The sequence below is a fragment of the Caretta caretta genome, chromosome 8 (genome assembly GCF_965140235.1).
Source record: "Caretta caretta isolate rCarCar2 chromosome 8, rCarCar1.hap1, whole genome shotgun sequence".
NCBI lineage: Eukaryota > Metazoa > Chordata > Testudines > Cheloniidae > Caretta > Caretta caretta.
This window is the reverse complement of record NC_134213.1, coordinates 4,918,888-4,943,373: the sequence shown is the minus strand read 5'-3', so window position 1 is coordinate 4,943,373 and position 24,486 is coordinate 4,918,888. Positions and strand designations below refer to the sequence as shown.

Here is a 24,486-nt window from a genome sequence, read left to right as displayed (position 1 = left end):
ACCTGCACACTTTGCGCTAAATGTCCATTAGCTGTTTGCAAGACAAGTCTTAGGACAGGCAGCTAAGCAGTTCTGATTCCACCTAGTGATAAGCAGCAGTATGCACTGATGCTAGTTAGTTTGTTGCAATTGCATGGGTAATATTTTTTTAATGGAAAAAGAAAAGAGTGTCTGATCCTACAATGGGCCCATATGCATATCCTCTCTGCCCAGGCAGAACTAGTTGAAGGAGCAGGGGTATCGTGCAGGTATAATAATTTTAAGGTGTTTTTTGAGTATCCATTTTATCTTCATTTATCTACACACATGCAATTCCCACTGACTTCAAGAAGCGACGGAGTAAGAGAAGAGGGCAAGTAGCATAGAATGTGGCATTTATATGCTAAGTGATCTGTAGGTGCACAGGGAATATTATTGTGTGCAACTTTGCAAGGTATGAATTGCCGCAACTGCTGAAGCAAAAAACAAAACATGTACACCAATAACAAAAGAAGTTACATGTTCAGAAATGGATAAATTCATAAAAGCAAGCAGTTAAGGTTTTTAGCTCTACCTTAAATTCACCTTTGCTCTGTCTAGCTATTACAGCACACATTAGTAAAGTGTAAACTTTGCATTTCTTTGCTTTAGGGATTGAACCCAGAATCCTAATTATTATGTTAACGAAGTATTTTGTCTTCAGATTCACAGAAAAAAATTAAAGCTGCCTCCCAAACTAGTTTCACATTATAACTTCTATGGTAATGGAGGTTATTTACATTTCCCAGTGGGCGTGAGAAAGAAGTATTAAACCCCTCAATATGCCTATAATTACTAACTAGTCTATAAAGACAAAATAAGAATGTTCAGCTGTTAAACTCTAGCAGGCAAACAGTGAATTAAAAAAAAACCCTGCTGTTGGCAAACAAAATTAGTATCTGTACCATAATTAATGCAGTAATTGTGCAAGGAGCTAAAGGTGAAAAGGCAGCCTATCCAACTCCTTGCTCCCTTGCACAGCTACCCTTTTTGTCTGTTTAACTGCACTGTTGTACATTTAACTCCTGGCGTGTCTTGCGCTTTTCCACCCATGCCAACATAGGTCATGGCGACTCTGTACGTCCAACTCTGCTTTCTTGCGCCCTTGCTGTCCATTTAGGACCTGATCTTTGGGGGCGCCGAACCCCTATGCTCCCCCCCACTTCAGTGCGGGCTGGTTTGGGGGATCAGCATGGTTGAGGATCAGGCCATTGACTTTTTTTATCGGCTCTCTCCGCCGCTGCAGGTTTACCGACATTGTGTGTGTGTGTCCCCCTCCCGCCGCAACCCTTCTGAACCATTGGCACCCCTGGGTCCCTTGCGCCCCAACCTTTTGCCCGAGGCCCCATCTCCAACCTCGACCTCTTCTGGACGCGGGAGGGCAGGGACCGACCCCACCGCGAACCCCTGAGCGCCCCCCCCCCCCCCGCCGAACCCCGCGCGACGCTTCTGCCCCCCCCCCCGAGTTCACTCTTCGCTCGGCCGCGCGAGGGGGCCGGTCGGTACCATTCACGCACGCCGGCCGGGGGGGCGGGGACGGGCGTTGGAGCGGGCCCGGGGCGGGGCGCTCCGGGACCCGCCCCCGCGGTGGGAGTGGTAGCGCCCGCCCCCCCGGAGCGGAAGTGGCCGAGCGGCGGCTCGCCCGAGCTCTCCGGCGCGGGCGCGCGGGGAAAGTTGGGCGGCGGGTCGGGCTCGGCGGCGGCGGCGGCTCCGATGCGGCGGAAGCAGAAGCGGCTGCTGCAGGCGGTGGGGCTGGCGCTGGCCGCCCTCGTCTTCCTGCCCAACGTGGGGCTCTGGGCGCTCTACCGGGAGCGGCAGCCGGAGGGCGGCCCGGGGGGGGCGGCGGCCGGAGGGGAGGCGCAGGTGAGCGGCAGCCGGGGGGCGTGGGGGGCTCCGTGGGTGCTGAGGGGAGAGTCGCCCATCGGGGCGTGGGGGGACAGCGGCTCTCCCCGTGGGTGCTGAGGGGAGAGTCGCCCATCGGGGCGTGGGGGGACAGCGGCTCTCTCCGTGGGTGCTGCGGGGAGAGTCGCCCATCGGGGCGTGGGGGGACAGCGGCTCTCCCCGTGGGTGCTGAGGGGAGAGTCGCCCATCGGGGCGTGGGGGGACAGCGGCTCTCTCCGTGGGTGCTGAGGGGAGATTCGCCCATAGGGGCGTGGGGGGACAGCGGCTCTCTCCGTGGGTGCTGCGGGGAGAGTCGCCCATAGGGGCGTGGGGGGACAGCGGCTCTCTCCGTGGGTGCTGAGGGGAGATTCGCCCATAGGGGCGTGGGGGGACAGCGGCTCTCTCCGTGGGTGCTGGGGGGAGAGTCGCCCATAGGGGCGTGGGGGGACAGCGGCTCTCTCCGTGGGTGCTGGGGGGAGAATCGCCCATAGGGGCGTGGGGGGACAGCGGCTCTCCCCATGGGTGCTGGGGGGAGAGTCGCCCATAGGGGCGTGGGGGGACAGCGGCTCTCTCCATGGGTGCTGGGGGGAGAGTCGCCTATAGGGGGGTGGGGGCTCGATGAGGGGAGTCATGTACAGGGGAGTGGAGGGCAGTGGCTCTATGGGGGAGGAGCCCCCTATAGGGCCGGGGGGGGCAGCGGCTTTGTGTGGCGATGCGGGGGGAGTTACCTACAGGGCGGGAGGGGGGCAGTGACTGCCTCCACAAGGGGTGGGGGCTTAGTCACCTATGTGGAGATGGGGGGAGTCATGTATAGGAGTGTGGGGGCAGCGGCTCCTACCATAGGGACTGGGGAGAAAGTTGCCTATAGGGCATGGGGGGCAGCAGTCTTTGAGGGAGAGGACTGGCTGAACCGGAGCAGCTTGTTCCTATACGGAGCAGAAGGCCTCCTAGGGGGTGGGGAAGTTGCTGCCCCTGTAGGGACAGATTCCTGTATAGGATGGATGGAGGAGGAGGTGGTCCGGCTGTCCCTGGGCTGGATCTGGGAAGGGGCAGAAGAGGGATGCTCCTCTTCCCTGTTTCTCCCTATGGGGGTGGGGTTGATGAGGCTGCCCCCAGCCTTCCCTACTCCCTGCTCCTCATTTCTCTCTCCCTTATGGGGTGAGGGTAATGTTTGGGCCTCAGATGCCCCACCTTCCCTCTCTCTAACCCTCTTAGAAAGTTGGGGATTGGAGGGGGGAATAAATATTATCTGCTTTTCCTAGGTCCCCTAAGGGGGGGGAGGATGAAGGGGGCAAGCAGTGGACTCCTGGTGCCCCCATCCCTGTATCTCTGGGAGGGTTAGAGATGGGGGAGGCCCATCTGAATTTTCTCCTTGTCCTTTGGGAAGGAGGGGGAGATAGGGGCCACATTCACCTTTCCAAGGAGGTGGCAGTGATGGGGAGTCAGGCACTCCTTTGTTCTTTCCGTTTTGTTTAACTGGGGGGTGTCTTGCGTACCTGACCCTTCAGTGTCAAAGTAGCTTTATCTGGCTGAGTGGAGCTACCTCACTACTTGATTGTGGTCCTCTGAGTTCCCTTCTTTGTCCCATTCTTGGTTTGTTTTTGTGTCATTAAGACGGACTGGGGCTTAAGGAGCATGAACTATCAAATCAGGTCAGCTTCTCCATTGCAAGGCTGTCTTTGTTCGGAATAACTTATGCTCTTGGGTGTCTAAATCTTTACCTTCCTTGGAGACTTGGCCATGAAGGTATAGAGACTTGTAATCCTAGCTGCTCCTTAGTGAGGAAGAGAGAGAGAGAGAGCGCTCTCTGAGGGAGGCTCAAAGTGGAGATTTGCGGATCCATCCCAAAAATAAATAATTTTTCAGATTCAAGTACTTGGTAGAAGCCTTTACAATACAATATATTGATACAGGCATGGTTAGAGTCATATCCTTGTGGTATTCTTAGCTGATAACAAAGGGAACCTCTCCATGTCCGCTTATATAAAACATACCATGATGCATGTATGTGCTGTGACTTCTGAAATCTGCAGAGTTTTTTAAGAAATATGCCTCGTGAATATTAAATTGCTGGGGGGGGGGAGGGGATAGCTCAGTGGTTTGAGCATTGGCCTGCTAAACCCAGGGTTGTGAGTTCAATCCTTGAAGGGGCCATTTAGGAATCTGGGGCAAAAACTGGAGATTGGCCCTGCTTTGAGCAGGGGGTTGGACTAGATGACCTCTTGAGGTCCCTTCCAACCCTGAGATTCTATGATTCTATGAAATGCTTGGAGTTCCTGCTGCGGCTGCCTTATATTTGCACTTCAGCTGTAGAGCTCTGTGACAATAAAAAACAGGTTAAACTGGCCATTGCTCTATGACTTCACATAATTTGCTATTCTGTCAAGAGGGGAGAGATGTAAAATCATGTGACCTGTTGGAGGAAAAGGAAGCTGGCTTTTAACCAAAAGAGAGTCTAATTTCTGGTTGGGACATTTCTAGCTATGCTTTTAGAGACTGAAAATATGGTGAGAATTATCCTAAATTGCTTTTTTATTTTGATCTTTCAGAATCATCACTCTAGAATTGCCTTAATCTTGGATTAGCAATGAGCCTGTGAAGCTCCTTTGAGGTGGTCTGCCACTACTTACCCCTCCCCCCGCCCCATATCTTTGAGTTTTCCATATGTAAGAATCTCATGTTGCCCTTATTGAACAAAAAGAAAAGGAGTACTTGTGGCACCTTAGAGACTAACAAATTTATTTGAGCATAAGTTTTCGTGAGCTACAGCTCACTTCATTGGATGCATTCAGTGGAAGATTTATATACATAGAGAACATGAAACAATGGGTGTTACCATACACACTGTAACCAGAGTGATCACTTAGGTGAGCTATTACCGGGGTGGGGGGGGAACCTTTTGTAGTGATAATCAAGGTGGGCCATTTCCAGCAGTTGACAAGAACGTCTGAGGAACAGTGCGGGCGGATGGTGGTGGGGGGATAAACATGGGGAAATAGTTTTACTTTGTGTAATGACCCATCCACTCCCAGTCTCTATTCAAGCCTAAGTTAATTGTATCCAGTTTGCAAATTAATTCCAATTCAATAGTCTCTCGTTGGAGTCTGTTTTTGAAGATTTTCTGTTGAAGAATTGCCACTTTTAGGTCTGTAATTGAGTGACCAGAGAGATTGAAGTGTTCTCCGACTGGTTTATGAATGTTATAATTCTTGACGTCTGATTTGTGTCCATTTATTCTTTTACGTAGAGACTGTCCAGCTTGGCCAATGTACATGGCAGAGGGGCATTGCTGGCACATGATGGCATATATCACATTGGTAGATGTGCAGGTGAACGAGCCTCTTATAGTGTGGCTGATGTGATTAGGCTCTATGACGATGTCCCCTGAATAGATATGTGGACACAGTTGGCAACAGGCTTTGCTGCAAGGATAGGTTCCTGGGTTAGTGGTTCTGTTGTGAGATATGTGGTTGCTGATGAGTATTTGCTTTAGGTTGGGGGGCTGTCTGTAAGCAAGGACTGGCCTGTCTCCCAAGATCTGTGAGAGTGATGGGTTGTCCTTCAGGATAGGTTGTAGATCCTTGATGATGCATTGAAGAGGTTTTAGTTGGGGGCTGAAGGTGATGGCTAGTGATGTTCTGTTATTTTCTTTCTTGGGCCTGTCCTGGAGTAGGTGACATCTGGGAACTCTTCTGGCTCTGTCAATCTGTTTCTTCACTTCAGCAGGTGGGTACTGTAGTTGTAAGAATGCTTGACAGAGATCTTGTAGGTGTTTGTCTCTGTCTGAGGCGTTGGGGCAAATGCGGTTGTATCTTAGAGCTTGGCTGTAGACAATGGATCGTGTGGTGTGGTCTGGATGAAAGCTGGAGGCATGTAGGTAGGAATAGCGGTCAGTAGGTTTCCGGTATAGGGTGGTGTTTATGTGACCATCACTTATTAGCACCATAGTGTCCAGGAAATGGATCTCTTGCATGGACTGGTTCAGGCTGAGGTTGATGGTGGGATGGAAATTGTTGAAACCATGGTGGAATTCCTCAAGGGCTTCTTTTCCATGGGTCCAGATGATGATGATGTTATCAATATAGCGCAAGTAGAGTAGGGGCGTTAGGGGATGAGAGCTGAGGAAGCGTTGTTCTAAGTCAGCCTTAAAAATGTTGGCATATTGTGGGGACATGCGGGTACGTATAGCAGTGCTGCTGATTTGAAGGTATACATTGTCCCCAAATGTGAAATAGTTATGGGTGAGGACAAAGTCACAAAGTTCAGCCACCAGATTTACTGTGATATTATCGGGGATACTGTTCCTGACGGCTTGTAGTCCATCTTTGTGTGGAATGTTGGTGTAGAGAGCTTCTACAGTGGAGTTCATATTCTGTATCTTATTAATATTAATATTTAACACCTATTTGATGCATAGCAAAAATGTCACCAAATTTTGACCTGTCTTTAGTTTTGACTGTAAACTATACAGGGCAGAAACTATATCCTACTGCGTGTGTGGAAAGTCCGTGAGATATCTTGGTTGCTATTGAAATATTACTACTACTAACTAGTAGCACCCCCAATGTGTTTGCTGCTTTAATAGGGGAAAAAAAGGTATCCTCTGTCTTAAGGAGCTCTCAATCTTAATAATACATACTGGCTTTGTTCCAGACACTAAAAATATAACTAATCTAAAATCCTATTTTTAATGTAGGAAAATAAAAGGAAAGATACTCAACATGTTGAGTAAGAGGCTGCTTAATCTCCTTACAGTGCAAAATAACCCTTTACATAAATAATCTCTGCAGCTGTTTAAATCAAATCACAGAATTATAGGGTTTTTAGAGCAAGAAAGAGTAAAATTATGCGCATGTGCAAACTTTGCAGGATCAAGCCCTAAGATAATAGCTCCTGTTATCACTGAAAGAAATTATCCTGGAGGAGAAAGTTGGTTATATTGGCACAAATAACTTCAGAGGCAATTAAATTAAGGCAAAAACTGTTTTGTTATTAGAAAAAGAGTACTAGTGGCACCTTAGAGACTAACCAATTATTTGAGCATAAACTTTATGCTCAAAAAACTTCTTTTTGCGAATACAGATTAACACGGGTGCTACTCTGAAACCTGTTTTGTTATTGTCATAGATTTAGCCTCTAACTGATTAAGAAGTTTTATTGGACCCAAGGGTGCCTCGTCACATTTCTCTTTTGGCCTCTCCTCCTCAGTGCTGATAAATATTAATGGTTTTGTCGTCTTTATTTATCAGCTTCCAGTTTGTAAATCAGATAGTGTGTCTGGTATTCTCCAGCACTGCTGTCTGTGATGGAGCCAGATCAGAGAACTGATTTGTTAACAGTAAAGCTTGTAACTTTGTAGAAGACTTTGCTCCCCAAAAGGCTGTAGGCAGAACAGGGAAAAATATTTGCCTGTTTTTATCTTGAATTTTGGCTTTTCATATAGTCCCATTTTATCAAAAGGCTTAGTGGAATATGAAATGCCTTTAATGTTACATTAAATTGAGCTGTTCAATAAAACCTGCCTGTCTTATTCCTTTTTAGGTAGGATATAACGTTTACTGCTATCACTTGTTTTGTTTTTTTTGTTGGTTTCTTTTCCCCTCAGAATAACTGCACAGGACAAACATTCAAAGTAACAGTTGGATTAGAATATAAAAAACAGTTCCAGGAACACACACAAGCAATATCAGTGACTTAAATTCTAAATTGTACAAGGGATCTGTCTGGTTGTCTTCCATGTGCTGTTACCTTTAGCATGGCAGCAAATCAATACAAGGGATTTTACCCTGTTTAATCTTTCTAGTGGCTGATAAATGTATCAGGAAATTAAGTATTTCGGAACCATGTAAATATATTCTAGGAAAGATTATGCTAAATTGTTGCCACATAAATGAGTAGACAGCTAATCACTTACATATTTTCATGCTCAGGTGAAACATGATGCTGGCTGAAAAGAATATTGATTTAATAAAGCAGATTAGTTCTGCTGGCATTCATTATTTTTTCCGTTGGTTTTGTTTTGGAGCTCTTAATGTAAGTTTTTATTCTGGTGTAAGAGGACAGGGCCACAAGAAGTCACTGGCTTTGCAGATGTTTGAGGCACTAATGTAATGAGTTATACTTACAACTGCCTGTTCAGAAGCATCATTATACCATTTTATATTGGTATAACTGCTAATCAGAAACTATAAACTAAGAAGTCTATTGCTTCTCTATTCCTTTGTTTTTGTAACTGTGTGAATGGAGGGCTCTTAACATAGGAACATCAAGTGGGGACTATATAACCTACAGGTGTTCTGTCCCTTCTGTTGGCAACCAACAAGGCTACTAGTCCAGTAGGTTTTACATTCTAGCCTCAAATTTTATAAGTGAACTGGTATGCAAATCTCAGGATGCTCAGGTAATAAAGTTTGTAAATCTTACCATGTATTCATCTTTTTTTCTCACTTAAGCAAATGTATGGTAGGTCAAACAGCGTGTGCTGCAAACTAAAAGATTTCCCAGCCATGAGCTCTGTCATAACTGTTGCTTAGATTAGAAAAATAGGGATGCAAATAGGAAAATAAGGTAACGTACACCTGCTAAAAACAAAGTATAGCTGAACCCCACAAATCCACATTTAAAATGGTCTCGCAAAATGAGATTTCACTGCTGTGCTGGGAACAGGGCGAATGTGAGTTTCTTGATGTACCAGCTTCCTATCTTCTCAATAATGCCTTGAAGTCTTTCTCCATTGCTTTATAGTTTGCAGACATTACCACTCCACATTGGTGGTCCTCTTGCTAGTGCAGGTTATTGAGGTTCTTCTGTATATTTGTTAGGTGTTGTCTCGTTGCTTCTAAAAAAACTTGACATACTTGCCAAAACTTAAAATCTGGAAGTCTACAATGGGTTTCTCCTTCACTGTTGGGGAATGGAGATTCCGCTGGTGGTGGTTGACGAAGGTTAGGATAGCTGAAATACTGGTGTTGCATGCAATAGAAGTGTACTGTGAGCACTGACTGTTATCCACATGGATTTGTGGGCTGCTGATTCATGCTAGGTAAATACTTGTGTAGAACCAGTCTTCTAATGGTCTAAATTGTAGTTCATCATTATACCTCTTTGGTAACAGTCACCAGACTCTCCTGTCTGCAGAGTGTATCATAAGGGAGTATAGGGTTTTTAAAACGCTGTCTCTTTTTCCCTCTAATTTATATAGAGTGTAAGTAATCTTCAGGGGAAATTTTCAGGGGCAAAAACTTGCTTTTTATGTATTACTCAGAATTTGCCAAACAATAACAGTACCGGTATTATTATGAAGTAGTTAATATGATGTCTGTGCAGCTTTTGTTCTCAAATAGTGTGGGTGCTTTACAGAGCAACCCTTTAGCTGGTTGTAGCAATAATATTTACTCTCTAAATTCACTTGTATGTGTGATGGAACTATATAAATCACATTGATTATTCAGTTTGTTGCCCTCCACAGTTAGTACAAAAGAATAAAGCAAAGAACATCCACCTTTTGACAGATTGGCTATTTTCATAAATAAATTTTTTGAAAACTTATTTATAATTGAAAAATCTAGTTGTAAGTAAAAAGCTTTCCCTGGTGAGTTTGGGAGACTAAACTATACATTTTAGCAAATGTTTGACTTTAAAAGGTTTCCTATGGTTGCAAGGATGACCTTCCGATTGTGAACGGAAAATGAAGTGAGGCAATGTCTTCCTGTATCTGTAGCCAAACTATAGTGTTACTGTTGTTGCTGATGTCTCTGTCAAGAAACCACAAAGTAAAATTAAAGTGACCCTACTATTCCAAATCCTGAGCAGCTGTGAAACTGTCAAGAATTGTCAATTTCATGCTGCTGCTGGGAAAGTCTCTGAGCAGTAGCAGTGGAGTTATTCACAGGGGAGGAAGACCTAAGCAACAGTAGCTGGGTGATGGGAGGGAATAGCTGACATCCTGCTCCATAACAAGAGCCAGTGGGGTCTAGAGGAGAGAAGATAACTTTCTCTTTTCTGGCAGCTGATGGGAAATGGAACTTCAAATTGATCAGATTCCTGCTAACCAAAGCCTGATATGAAAGACCTTCGAGCAGGGTCTGAAGCAGTGCCTTAGCAGAATCCAGCAGCTGTCCCAACTACTGGGAGGTGTCCTAAACCTTGTTGAGATTCCATCACTGTTTACTGTACCTTTGGCTAGCCCAGTACCTGATAAAACAGGAGTTGAAAAGTTTCACTTTTGTAGCCAAGAATTTTTACATTGTGCTCATGGGGACTGAAGTCCAAGTGCTACAACTAAGCAAACCTGTTCTGCAGGAAATGGCCCAACTTTATTATCATGCACATTGTGTAAAGAGTTGTCACTTTGGATGGGCTATCACCAGCAGGAGAGTGAATTTGTGTGGGGGGGATGGAGGGTGAGAAAACCTGGATTTGTGCTGGAAATGGCCCACCTGATGATCACTTTAGATAAGCTATTACCAGCAGGACAGTGGGGTGGGAGGAGGTATTTTTTCATATTCTCTGTGTATAAATAAAGTCTGCTGCAGTTTCCACGGCATGCATCCGATGAAGTGAGCTGTAGCTCACGAAAGCTCATGCTCAAATAAATTGGTTAGTCTCTAAGGTGCCACAAGTACTCCTTTTCTTTTTGCGAATACAGACTAACACGGCTGTTACTCTGAAACCTGTTCTGAGAATGACTCTTATTTTCAGTATGCTGATCAGCAAAGATCCCTTGTTTCAGTGTGATTGTGCAACAGGGAGATTGTTCTGGGTCTGGGCTTTTTAAGCATCACGGATGCTTTATGACAATAAAATGAGCTTTAGGTTGTAGTTACAAGGCTAACTTTCCACAGTTGTTGCTACTGATGAAGCTACAAGGGGGTTTGGAACATCCAACTGAGCTGAACCATGGACCAAAATAGAATTTTGGACTGAGACTGGGGAGTGAAAAATTGCACTTTTTGGGATTTCTTCTTTCTAGTTTTAACATGCCAGATGACTCTTCTTAGCTGAGACAGTCATGTAGAGATAAGAGAACAGGTGGGTTGTATTTCAAGCACCTTATGTTGCATGTGCTTAAAATGATTACTATTCCTTCTGATCTTTGAGGTCCCTTCCCTTTATTAGAGATTCTGGCTCAGTCTTTAGTCACTTTAAATTGACTTAGTGTACCGCTTAAAAAAACAACTTCACTGATGGAGGACCTTTTCTTGTGATGAAGATAGTTTGTAAAACTGTTCTGGCTTGAATCATCTGCTGTTTACATCATGTCACTGAACACCATATCATGTAGTTGTTTTTCTGTTTTGCTCTGAATATGGATCATATGTTGACAGTCAAGATTTATGTACAACCAGACTTAGTTACAAATTCACATCCTAGGTAGTTTATCAGCACTTTTGGTTGATTGAGCAGTTGGTGGCAGCTTACCATCAATGGCCATTCTTAAATGTTGTATCTACTGAACCTGCATAGAATATAATGAAGTTGACCTCAAAAGTTTCCTTCAATACCTGTAACTACAAATTCTTTATTACCTTCCCCTTCCCTGACAGTTAAATATAATTATGTCAATGAAAGTATAACCAGCAGCAGTGGATGTTATCCGAACACTTGTACATATAAATGTCATGACTCAACCTTTGCAGGCAAAAGAAACTTTGGACATTTCATGTATGAGCAGATCCTGTTTGACCTAAAAACTGAGGACGTTGATGTTACTACTTGAATGGTCGTCTAAGCGCAAGTGTTCTCTATTCCTGGCTTGTTTGTGCATAATCTTCCCGTCTATTTCACCTGTACAAGTTATAGAGGTAGCCTTTAAGTCCTTTCTGAAAAGTCAAATCTTAGCAAGAGATGTTGCACAATAACACTGTTCCTGATATGTCACTAGAAGTAGAATTATGTGCTGCATAGGGTTCTGTCAGATTCAATATATTTCTTAAATTAAAGCAAAGATAGTAAAAACAATTTGGCTATATACCAACATATCTATGAAAAACAGCTGTGAAGCTAATTTGGTACTTTCCCATCACCTCCTTCCTAAATGCAGAGTTTTCACTTGTAGGCTTGCATCTACACCAAAAATATTCTGTACTTGTTTTTCAATAACAGTGCAGCTGCACTAAGGTACTAATGTAGACAGGACTCAAGTATTCTTTAACAACATGTAAAAGAGGTAGGCCCTCTCTATATTGTATTTAAGCTACTGCTCCCTTTGATGTAGCTGCACCATTGGTGGAAAACTTGTAGCAGTGGAGTTGTTGAAAGACAACTAGGAGAAGTTGGAAATTATCCTTACTGAGTCTTATTTTGACTCTGCCGAAAGAATTGCTAATGCTTTCCTAAAAACTTGTTTTTATTACAACACTATGGTTGAATATAAGTGGCATAATCCAGACATGGCTCAGCATGTGGGCTGCACTGCTTCATAATGTCCTTAAGCACTCCAAGTCATTCCCAGCTATTGCCCCTCTTTATTTGACACTGTGAGTATTAAAACTCAGCTGTAGGGTATTACCCCTACATTCATTTGAAACTGGCAGTGTGCATGTGGAATAACAGAAAAGCAACTAGTAGCTCTATGTAGTGCATTCTGACAGTCTTCAATCACATAGCTGTTACTAGAAGTTAACATAATTAGTATACAATATTACTGTATGTGCAAAGGGAACAGAGTTGGTGGTTTCCATAATGTCTGTGCATGTAAAATCTCTTAATAGTACATATTTATTTGGGTGTTATCTAATTTGATTGTGAAATTTCTTCTGGATAGTTTTTCTCAGAAAATGGATGGAATTCTTCCATAGCAAAATAGGTGGGAACCAGTTAATAAACTTTACTTAGTGTAACTTTCTAGGTTCAGAACTTGCTCTGGAATGAGAAGCACACACCTCATCCACTAGCTTGTATGGTATTTAACTACCAGCCAGCAGAACCTGCAGGTATTCAGTAAGCTACTGTAGATTTTGAAGAAAGTGGTAGGAACTTATTGAGAATTGATATGTGAAAGTAGAAATCAAATAGAACTACAGCGTTCGAAGTCACTCCCCTAGTTTATAACTAAGAGGATGCAAAAGAAATGGTATTGCAAATCAACTTTAACCTACCAGTTTTCATACATCTTAGCAATTAATTTCTTCATAGAGGAATAAACATTTTTTGATGGTGTAATAAGGTCTCTGGATGTGTGTGAGGAACTACTCAGGTTTGTCAGACTTACAGATTTCTTGTAAATAATACGTCTTTCTTTTATAAACTGACAGAATTTTAATGTGCTTATGTGAGGCATTTCTGCAACCTTTTTTTAAAAAAATCTCTGTTCTCTTTAATCATTGATTTTTTTCTCCTCCTAAACCTAATCACCTCTTGTAGTGTTACATGAGAAATGAATGCAATTACCGTATTTACACGAAGTAAATAACAATAACATAATTGGGCATAGTAATGGCACTTAAATTGATCCTCTCCTCTGAATGGATTGCAACTGTCCATCTCAAAAGATGATTGTGTAAGCACCAAAACAGTTCAGTTACTGTGTCATGCTGCAGGGTCGTGCGTGGCTAAAACGTCCAATTCTTGAGCAGCAGTCCTTGCCACCCCTGGTGCAGACATAAGGCCCAGGTCCAGAAGATGAAACTAGTGCATTAGTGGTGCTTGAGGCCTTCTGTGTTTTCCTCTTAGCTCTCTCCGCTTTTCTGTGTCTCAACCACTTCTTCTCAACTTCCTGGTGTAGCACCAGGTGACTTCCAGTCTGTAACCTGTTGCTAGATGCCTCTTCCCAACTTGCAGTGTCCGTGTTGAAAGTTTTCAAATCCTTTTTGCAAACGTCCTTGCAAACCTGAGCCTACATCAGTCCAGTGCTCTGGAGCAGCATCCACAAGTTCTGCATGCAGGAGGTACTTGGGAATGCATCTATCCAGTACATACGACAGCCAGTGAAAATGTCTGTGTTTAATAGTAAAGGAGTCTTTATGGCACCTTAGAGACTAACCAATTTATTTGAGCATAAGCTTTCGTGAGCTACAGCTCACTTCATTGGATGCATACTGTAGAAAATACAGAAGATGTTTTTATACACACAAAGCATGAAAAAATGGGTGTTTATCACTACAAAAGGTTTTCTCTCCCCCCACCCTACTCTCCTGCTGGTAATAGCTATTACCAGCTATTAAGCTATTACCAACAGGAGAGTAGGGTGGGGGGAGAGAAAACCTTTTGTAGTGATAAACACCCATTTTTTCATGCTTTGTGTGTATAAAAACATCTTCTGTATTTTCCACAGTTACACATCCGATGAAGTGAGCTGTAGCTAACGAAAGCTTCTGCTCAAATAAATTGGTTAGTCTCTAAGGTGCCACAAGTACTCCTTTTCTTTTTGCGAATACAGACTAACACGGCTGTTACTCTGAATCCTGTGTTTAATAATGATTAGGTTTGGTGATTTTGCTTTCTCAAGTACTTTGGAATCAGGAAGTTTGGTTTCCCATTCGATATTTAAAATACAACCCAGACAGCAAGCTTGGCAACTCTTTAGCATTCTCTCATGCCTGCTGTAGGTGAGCCAGGTCTCGCCACCAGGCACAATGCGCTCAGGATGCGTGTCTGCTAAACCCCTCATATTGGTGTTCAGTGTCCGTTTTCTGTTATCCCTTGTATGCTTGATCAGTTGATCAAATGTGGTGGCTGCCTTTCCAGTGCAAGAATTAACCTATCTCTAGATGACAAGCTCATCTGATCCAGTTGATGCTAAATAATGCACAACTTCTAGCGTTGTAGTAGCTATTAAAACTTCTGGGTGCAGTAAACACATCTTTGTATCATAATCCTTGTTGTCTTTAGATTGATGGCGAGTCCAAATTCATCACAAGCTAATGCAAACCTGTTGAAGTTTCTGGAGCGCCTCTTCACCATGTGTGAAGAGCACTGTTCTTGGTGAAAAGAAGCTCTTTTATCAACAGGTGTTTAATCTTGCTTTTTTCTCTTAGATCGGCATAGTTGAAGAATTTTCCATCTGTTCTTGTATGGAGGTGTATACCTTGGGTGCTAGGTGAGAGAACATGACAGATCAGCAAAGAGAAACATATACTGAAGAGTGTTGGTGCTAAAACATATTGCTGTTTGACGCCTTCTGGATTTCAAAGCTACCATATTGATCTTCATATTGAGCTGTAGCCTTCATGCCATTATGAAATGGTCAAATCAGATAGAGGAGAAGTGAGGGGCAGCAAATTCTCTGTAGCAATTGAACAAGGCCCTTTCTGCTTACTAGGTCCAAAGCCTTTGTAAGATCTATGAAGAACTGCCACTTAGCCAGTTGGTCCCCAACCTGTAGCAGTGCATGGGATTCTTATATCCTAAGTGCAGGACTCTGCACTTGTCCTTGTTAAACCTCATCAGATTTTGTTTGGCCCAATTCTCCAGTTTGTCTAGGTCACTCTGGACCCTATTCCTACCTTCCAGCATATCTACCTCTCCCCCCAGCTTAGTGTCATCTGCAAACTTGCTGAGTGTGCAATCCATCCCGTCATCCAGATCATTAATAAAAATGTTGAACAAAACCAGCCCCAGGCCTGACCCCTGGGGCACTCTGCTTGTTACCAGCTGCCAACTAGAAATCGAACCGTTGATCACTACCTGTTGAGCCCGACGATCTAGCCAGCTTTCTATCCACCTTACAGTCCATTCATCCAATCCATACTTTTTTAACTTGCTGGCAGGAATACTGTGGGACACTGTATCAAAAGCTTTGCTAAAATCAAGATATATCATGTCCACCACTTTCCCCATATCCGCAGAGCCAGTTGTATTATGTATTATCTTGCCTAATGCAGTGAAGTCATACAAGAGTAGGACTGAAAGGGGACCTCAATCAGTTATCTAGCCCAAAGAAGGGAGCTAGGTGCTAACGGGATGATTATGATCCATCAACTTTTGCGTGATGGGCCCAGCACACCTCTGCTGTTTTTATGGTAGTTGAAATGAAAACTGACGGACCATATTTGTCAATGCTTATTACTTTGTGACACCACTTCTTTTTAAAGCATACCAAAGGAAATGCTCTGTGCTGGAACATATGTTAGTGATTAGTGGGACCAGCACCGCAGGCTAAAATAGAAGGAGAAACGTGGCTCTGTGTGGAAAAGCTGAATGGGCAAAATATAGAACAAGGAATGTAGTGGCTTTTGAATTGGCTTAAATATATTTTTACATTATTCCTTTCATATTTTAAAGGTTCTGTCTTTTGAAATGGTATGTCTCTTGCAAGTCATTTCAGGTTTAACTTTCTTGAGACACAACATCCCCTTAGTTTTCCTGTAGATTTCTCTGCATATTGTATAAGTTTCCCTTTTTATAAAAACCCTGCCTTTTCTGCTGACCTTTGTTTTTTGCCCTTTGCATGAGTCATGACTTACGCTCCTGCTGTTTGCACTTTTCCTCCTCTGTTTACATGGCAGTGCCTTTAAAGCCTTGGAGAAGGAGAGACTCAGTACTATAGATTTGATGGAAGTATAGTGCAGTCTGGTGCCATGAAAAATTCTCTTCACCACCACACCCTCCCCCCATCCTCTCCTCTTAATTCTACTCGAGTAACACCCTTGTTTATCCCTGCCTTGGATTTCTCTTGACCAGAAGCTGCCAATCATGCTGAAATAGTTCAGCTAGTGTTCCTTCTGATATGTGCAAATGGGGACTGAAGGCTACTCTTGAGCTCTTGCCATCAAAGGTGAAAGACTAGTTCACTAACATACTGCACTACTTCCTGTTGCCTGTACATCTCTCAAACACTGAATGGCTCAAAACAGGGTATTTCTCTGATAAATCATAACAGGCCACATGTTGTGTTAAAATATGTTCTTGAATTGCTGCTTCTTTGAAACTTGTTTCCTGGCAAAAGTAGTTTTAATGTACAGCTTAAGTTAAAGAAAGGAACTTGGGGTTGGAGTAGCCTAAGGTCCAGATAAACTAATGTATTTCAAAAGCTTTTTTTAAAAAAAATCCTCTCATCTGCTTGCAGCATTGGAAGAAGGGATTTCTGCTTTAGTCTTGCTACTGTGGATGCTAAAATGGGCATAATTTCCTCCTCTACTGCAATAGCAAGCAACTCATTTATTCCTAGCTAAATTCAAGTTATGAATTCATTAGTAATGACTCCTGTTTTGCACTCATTATCATTGTGACTTGTCTACCTACAAACTTTTCTGTACAGATCTTTCCCACTTAGCAGCTTTTGAAGCTTTTTCAGATTTGTTTATTGTACATCACATGGCTGGAGTCCTTTCCATTCTGGCCAATAACATGATCACTTATAAGTAACTCAATATTTAGGAATGTAGAAATAAACTTTCTGGGGTTTGCTGGGAGGAATAATTACTGCGTGGGAATTGTGGGGATATCTGTAAGAGAAAAATGTACAGTATTCAAATGGAAAACATTTCTCTCACAAAGTAACTCCAGTTAGAAATATTACATTAGTTTAGACCCCTTTCTAATAGTCTTTCCGTAGCAAGTGTCTGAAGAGCCAAATTGCTTGCTGACATCTGTACCAAAAAAGCAACTTTCCCAGTAGTACAGTAATCTGACTTTATATTGTCACACATACTCTGCCGGCTTCATGGAAAGGAACATTGAGGTTTTCACTGGTAACTAAACCCAGTGCTTAAAGATCTTAGGAATTCTCAAACATCTAATGTGCAGAGAACATCTCTTAAGGTTTCATGATTCCTTTTTCCTTAAATCTTCTCAGTTGATAAATGAGATCCCTGCATCTAGATCCATCCTTAGCCTGTCAGAGTTGTGAAGGGAACTGACCTCTAAACATTTCCTTGTAATTGTTTGCCTGTTTAGACCAACAATAGTAGTAAAAGGAATATCCGCTTTCCTCATTTGTATGTCATATCTTAACAGTAATAGCATGGCTCCTATCGAATATTATTGAACTCACTGAAGTTAGGTTCATCACTAACTGTTGATGTGGAGTTCTAGTTGTCCCTGAAGGTAATCTATTTTTGAACAGCATTACCAGTAAAGTGGCCTCTCCAAAGGTTGCCACTCCTGGACATTAAAAGAAAGGTAAAGGCTATGATTGGAAAAGTAGCCATAAAGCATTCATTCATCCCTTCCTCTCTCTTTCAGTGATAATTAAATGAAGCTAAGGTATTTGTGTGTTTTTGCTCATTAGCTAACTTGATGCATTGTTAGGATAAATGTGTACATAGACTCCAGCAATCTCATTATGTCATTATGGGCCCAGCACACCTCTGGATGAAATTGAAAATGAAAATTTTGCTTCTCTGTTCTATCCTGTCTTATATGTAAATGTAATTTCATCACAAAGCTTATAGTGAATGATTCAATGTGAGTTTTTCACACGTGCTCAGTGCTGCTGAATTTATTCACTTAGGATTGATTCAGCTTTCTAAACGAGAATAATGTATAATGCATCGCTCTATTCATTGGATATGTAAACTATGTAATGAATCCTGTGCTTTAGGCAGTTAATTAAAAAGGACAAGAATTACATAAAGCGGGGTCATATCTTTTTTTCAAAAGGTTAGGTAAAGAGTTTCTAGAGCTTAAACTTTTACTTTTTGATCAGCCTCTTCTCAAGTATCCTATGGCTAATATAGGAGACCTCTGAAAGCTGCTGGGCAATAGGGTGCTCTTAAACATATTAAATATATTCCATCATTTTAAGTTTACAAGTTCATATCTGGAGTCTACACTGACTCTTGATATATCTGCTTCATACCTAAATTGTTCCAAATTCCTTACACAAGAAGGTCTCTGCTCCAAAGATCTTAAAATTTAAACACATCCGAACAAGACAGTACAAGAAAAATAAAGTGGGGAAAGGTGGAGGACAAGAGTTACAATCGGATCTTGTTGCTTGGAGTTGTCAAGATAGATGCACAAGTTCTTGTAAGCTTTTAATTTAAAAAGCTATAAGTTTTCTTCCCATTAGTCTGCAGAACCACCGAGACAGCCTGTAGTCAGCATGCAAGAGATTTCTCTGATCTGCAGCCAAAATGGTGGAAACACTTAAACAATACCCTTCAGCAAAATAAAATCTCTAAAACAGCTTTCCAGAAAGAGTTATTGCAGCTGGAACGGTTTCAGAGTAACAGCCGTGTTAGTCTGTATTCGCAAAAAGAAAAGGAGTACTTGTAGCACCTTAGAGACTAACCAATTTATTTGAGCATGAGCTTTCATGAGCTACAGCTCAGTCACAAATGCTGGCTTGTATTCCTAGAACACTGAACTTTTGGAGGGAAGTGGCTTAGCTTGCAGCAGGAGTTAGTCAAAAGACAGAGGCTTAGCTAAATCCTCTCTACATAGAGCTGCGCCATCGCTGGGATCAGACTTCGGCAGCACCACAAATTCTTGGTTCTTTGCCATCGGCTTCTGTTTTCCCCAGTGCTGCCTTTCCCTGGGAGGTGATGAGTTGGCTGTGGGAGAGCACAAAAGAGGCTGGGAAGCCTTGTTAGTGTGCAAGTAACCATGCTGGGTGGGTCAAAAGTGAATCAGTCTAGGTAAGGTTTGTACCATTCCCTGGTCTAGCAAAATAACTTTTCTTGTTCACGTTTACATGAAATGAAGTATATTGGTTAAATGTCATGCTAAGCCACTAGATGTCTAATCAGCAAACTAATATTCATTTTTAGATCCACTCATGAAAGGACAAATTCAGCCTTCAACTTTCTGCTACAGAGGTGTAGTCCATGCACTCAGATACTGTGGTTCTGTGGCCAACATTAATATATAAAATAAATATGCAATAGAATCAGTCTAGTTCTACTGTCCAAGGATTTGGGGTGAGGTGGGGCTGACTAGTTTTTTATGGGCAGAAGAACTACCGCTGACTCCTCCCCACAAGTGGACTGTATAGAGGCATGGAAGACAGCCATGGGATTGAAGTGGCTTCCATGGGGAAGCTCTGTCATGGGAAAAAGATATCCTTTTGTCCATCCTAGCACTACCCATGGCACATCTACCCAGAGTCCAGCCTAGCTATTTGGGCTTTGTGGAGCTAAAGATTCGCCTCCAAGTGCTAACTATGTTGGCACTTCAGCACAGTGGCATTATAATACAGTCGTTTTCATATTCTTTTATAGAGTGGATCACAACTTAACAGATTTTTGTGGACACCTTCCCGTCCGTTCATTGTGTGGACCGTCTCTCCTCTTTCCATGTGCAACTGCAGAACATACGTGCAACACCTCTGGCAATTACTTATGTGGAAGAGATTAACTAGGAGAGGATGTAAATGTTTTATTGTCCTTTAATGCAATTTAGCAGCTAGAAACCTTGAGAGATGGAAGATGGAGAGGTGACCAGCCAACTGTACTACACTTTTGCCATGGACTATAGTTAGAGAACCATTGTTGCAGTAATATCCCAGTTGCAGTAACATCTCAGTGTTGGTGAACAATGGACTTTCCCCAGCCTCTAACTGCTTTCTCTACTGAATACTGTTGGATATCTGCTTTAATTCACATAAGGTTATAATTGATGGAAGTTACAAAACAGCACTTCAGCAGGGGATAATTTACTACTCAGTATAAACAGTCTGTCAATCTATTTATCAAATACTTGCCCAAAAAACAAAACAACAACAAAAAAGGGAAGCCTAAACCATCTCAAAATAGTAAAAGAAAAGTTCATCTGTATCCAGACAGGTTTTTTCCAAAGGCAAAAGATCATGTGAGCTTGACTTTGCTACAAATAACTAGCAATTAATACTTGTAATTCAAGCCCTCTGTGGCTATGGCTTGGGTATTGCAAACTTTATGAAAAAATACAGTGAAAAACTTGTATGCACATCTTGGGGTAAGTAAGCATGATGACATTGACAAAAGTACATAATATGTATTTTTGCGACTCCACCATGTAATTGAAAAGTTAACAAATGACCTATACATACATTTTACTGACGGTGGTAGGCACCCTTGTGAATTGTTGGCTTTCCTCCTCCTTGGCCATGTGTGATCTCTGAGTATTTACACATGGCAAGCTTCCTTGGATGCTGTGTAACACATTCTATGGGACTCCCAACTGTTCTGAAAATGGTTTTAAATGCTGTCTTAATTAAAAATAGATTTAAGTTGTTAAGTTATTCAAATACATTTCAATCATTTCTTGAAGTCCATTGACAGCCAATAGTAAATCCCTTTCAAACTAGATCCATTCTTTACAGTCCACAGAACAGTGGGCTGCAGCAGTCAAGTCAGAATAAAATATATAATCTCGCAGCCGTTTGGCATTTTGCAGACTGACACAGCCATTAACAGCCACTTTGGGGGTATTTACGATGCAGTTGTATCTCTTTGCTGATGGCAATGGATACAAGGCATATTTTAGAAATACATTCTATGTGGAACGTTGAAATTAAATCCCATGGGATGTGAGGTTTGATCTTAGATGGTGCTACTCAAGACAAAAATGGAACTCTGTCCAAGTTAGAGCCACTTAAAACCCTTTTTCCTGTGCAGCCTTTGACTGACTCTAAAACGTTTTGTTGATATTTTGCATGACAGTTTCTACACTATTAAAAAGAAAATTGTCTTGTGTAGAATCTATTGTCACAAGTCCTTGGCAGCCCACACTGTTGCTGTGGTCAAGTATTTAATATACTTTTAATGATTTGGGACAGCAAGCCCTTAAAAGGCTGTACCATAAATACAAATTGTACTGGCCTAGGTTTCGTTTCTATACCAATATCTGTGAAAAGAGCTTGCTTTCTCATTCATGTGTCATGAATAATGGAATAAGCCAACATCTAAACGTTGGTATATTTTCCTGTTTAGGCCAATACTTTGCTTTTTAAATATGCTAGCCTTATATGGATTGCGAGTGCATTTCTGTTGGCAGCCTGGTATTTCTGAGCCCTGTAAACTTTAACCCAGATTCCCAATATGGTTATGGGAGTAAGAATTGCCCCACCTATTGTGAATAGAGTGGGAAGTGGCAGTTGCTTAAAAGCTGAAGCTCATTCTTCTTGGGCTCCTTCTAAACAAATGCAGAAAAGACCCAGTGTTGAGGGGGCTGAATTTGGATTGAGTCTGGGCAGGATTCTTAGCCTATAAAAATATGACTGCATTTGAGAGATGATAGGCATCAATCTTCCCAAACCGGATTTTTTTGGCTTGAATTGACACCGAATTTGTCTTCAAAATTGGAGCTTGAAAAAGCCACTTTGCCTGGGACCTGTAAGCATCCTTCCCTGGTGAGTACTGTTAATTTCTACAGAACCTAAACTTCCATTTCGTGGTGTTGTTTTTAGCCCTTGTGGTTATGAAGATAACTTTCCAAATATGAGACCAAATGTAAGTCAATGAAATGCTGTATTCCTTAGTTTGTAGATAGACTTCCTCGGAGATGAAAGTAAAAATTGACTCAAGTTTGCACTGCTGCCATTCAGAACCTTTTGTGAAGCTGTGAAACTGCCAAGAATCGGGTCCGTTTTTTCGTGGAAAAACTGAGTAGTCACAGGGACAGGTTAGAGCCCAGCTCTCCAGTACAGGGACTGGGAATTGTTATATCTACTTGGCAGGACATTGTTGTGCTGTTGGACCACTTAGATAAGCCAAATATGTATAATTCATTAAATGTAAATCATTGATAGTTATCAGATGCAAAATACAAAGAAAAAATTAACATATCAATAGCATAATATTTTACCCTTTTAATAATCTACCCATCCTGTCCTTTCTTTATCTTATCTTGCCATGCAATTACTGTTATGCATAGGAGAGCCTGCTAAGTCGTCAGACAATGACAAAGTGTTGCTGGCAAGGTTAGGACTAGCTGGTTATCCCACTTTTAAAATTAATAATGACCCTTCATATTTACAACCAGTCTTAGAACTGGTATGGGAGGTAGCTCTGTTATACATCTAGGCGTGCTAGCCAGGATTTTTAATTGAGATTAAAGACTTCCATCATGTCATTGTTTAAAGGTAATTAAGTGACTGCTGTTATCTACATGCAACTGCTTAAAAGTTCATCTTTTTAGAAAACGGGGGGGGGGGGGGGGGGGAGAGAAGGAGATTTATTTAAACCTTCCTAAATTTCACAGGGAATACCATGGTATGTGTTTGACCTCTTCTGCCACTTTCTTTGATAGCATCTCATTATAAAACTTCTCACCTGGAGATGAAGTCAGTTTTCTAGTTTTAGTGAGTCTCCCTTCCTGATTCACTTTCCCTCTGTGTTCAGTATAAGCCCAAGAAGGTTTTTAATGAATTGCTTTAATTTCGGGAAAATTCTATCTCCAAAGCAGCAGTGTGTTTTGATTACTGAGTGGGGAAAAAAAGAACTAGATAAATTCACAGAGGAGAGGTCCATCAATGGCTATTAGCCAGGATGGGCAGAGATGGTGTCCCTAGCCTCTGTGTGCCAGAAACTGGGAATGGATGACAGGGGATGGATCACTTGATGATTACCTGTTCTGTTCATTCCCTCTGGGGCACCTGCCATTGGCCGCTGTCGGAAGACAGGATACTGGGCTAGATGAACCTTTGGTCTGACCCAGTATGGCCATTCTTATGAGGAGAGCTGGCCTAAGTCTACCTTGTACAGCTTTTCTTATTTTTAACTGTCACTTCTGATCAATAGGTGACCAAATGCTGATGGAAGTTTTCTTGGGTAGGAGAAATGGATCAGACTCTCAGGGGTAAAGGGTCAACTTGTACACACCCCGAAGAATCTTAGTCACAGGTCTTGTGAACGTATTTGCAAACTATACACACATTCAAAAGGAAACATTCGCATATTGTTCTGTGAAAAATTCCTATTTAGCACTGGGCGAATATATAAGCTATGAGCCACAAAAAGTGTAAAGGGATGCTGTCACCTTGAAATCCAATCTGTTTCAAAAAGACTAGTTTCAGATAGTGTCAGCCCACGAATCCACCTGCCAACTTCTTTGCAGTCTCTTCATTACTATTTTAAAAACACTTTTAAACTATTAAAAAAAAAATGCTTGTTGCTACATTGTAACAAACCAATCCAGCCTCTCCAAGTGTCTCGAGTAGACCAGTGTAGTGTAAGTGTCAATTGTTTTCCTCCAGTTTTGGATGTTTTCACTGGGAAGACTCTACTAGCCTGCAAAAAAGGAGAGGTTACAAGTAGGAAAATGTCTTCCCCTTGTAGGAGGTACTCACCTATATTGGTGTTGAGACCCCATGGAAAACAATATTCCCATTTATGGGAAACTGAGTTTTGGAGTGGAAAATATATTGTGTATAGGATATGGTTTTTAAAACTTACTGGATTGGAAGATGCTTCAATGCTGTCGTAATACAGAATAAAACTAGCAAGGCTTGTGGGAGTAGGGAATTTAAAAAACAAACAAACACATACTGAAAAGCTCATGAAGTCCAATTAGTAGAATCCAATTCATGGGACTTTAAAAATTTAACAATAAGTTACCTTATAAAGTGTAGATCACTTGAGACTAAGCTAAGATCAGGCATATGGTTTTGATTTTTCTGTTCAAACACTGGCAATATTAGGGCCAGACAACTTTATTTTCCAGATGTACTACAACCAGCTGCAGATGTTTTAGACATTATCACTTCTAAATGGGATTTGACAA

The 24,486-nt window shown here is 42.1% G+C and overlaps 1 protein-coding gene across 3 annotated transcripts in view; it reads left to right on the top strand.

Moving 5' to 3' along the window:
• Positions 1-1,652: 1,652 nt before the first annotated feature.
• Positions 1,653-24,486, top strand: part of GALNT10 (polypeptide N-acetylgalactosaminyltransferase 10) — a 127,191-nt gene continuing 104,357 nt past the window's right edge. Inside the window, exon 1 of one of the 3 annotated variants that reach the window (XM_048862389.2) lies at positions 1,653-1,881. In XM_048862389.2, coding sequence (XP_048718346.1) covers positions 1,732-1,881 — 150 coding nt within the window. In that variant the 5' untranslated portion in view covers positions 1,653-1,731. Of the gene's footprint in view, positions 1,882-11,565; positions 11,703-24,486 lie in introns of those variants that run through there. The other 2 variants (XM_048862386.2, XM_048862387.2) reach the window with 2 other exon arrangements.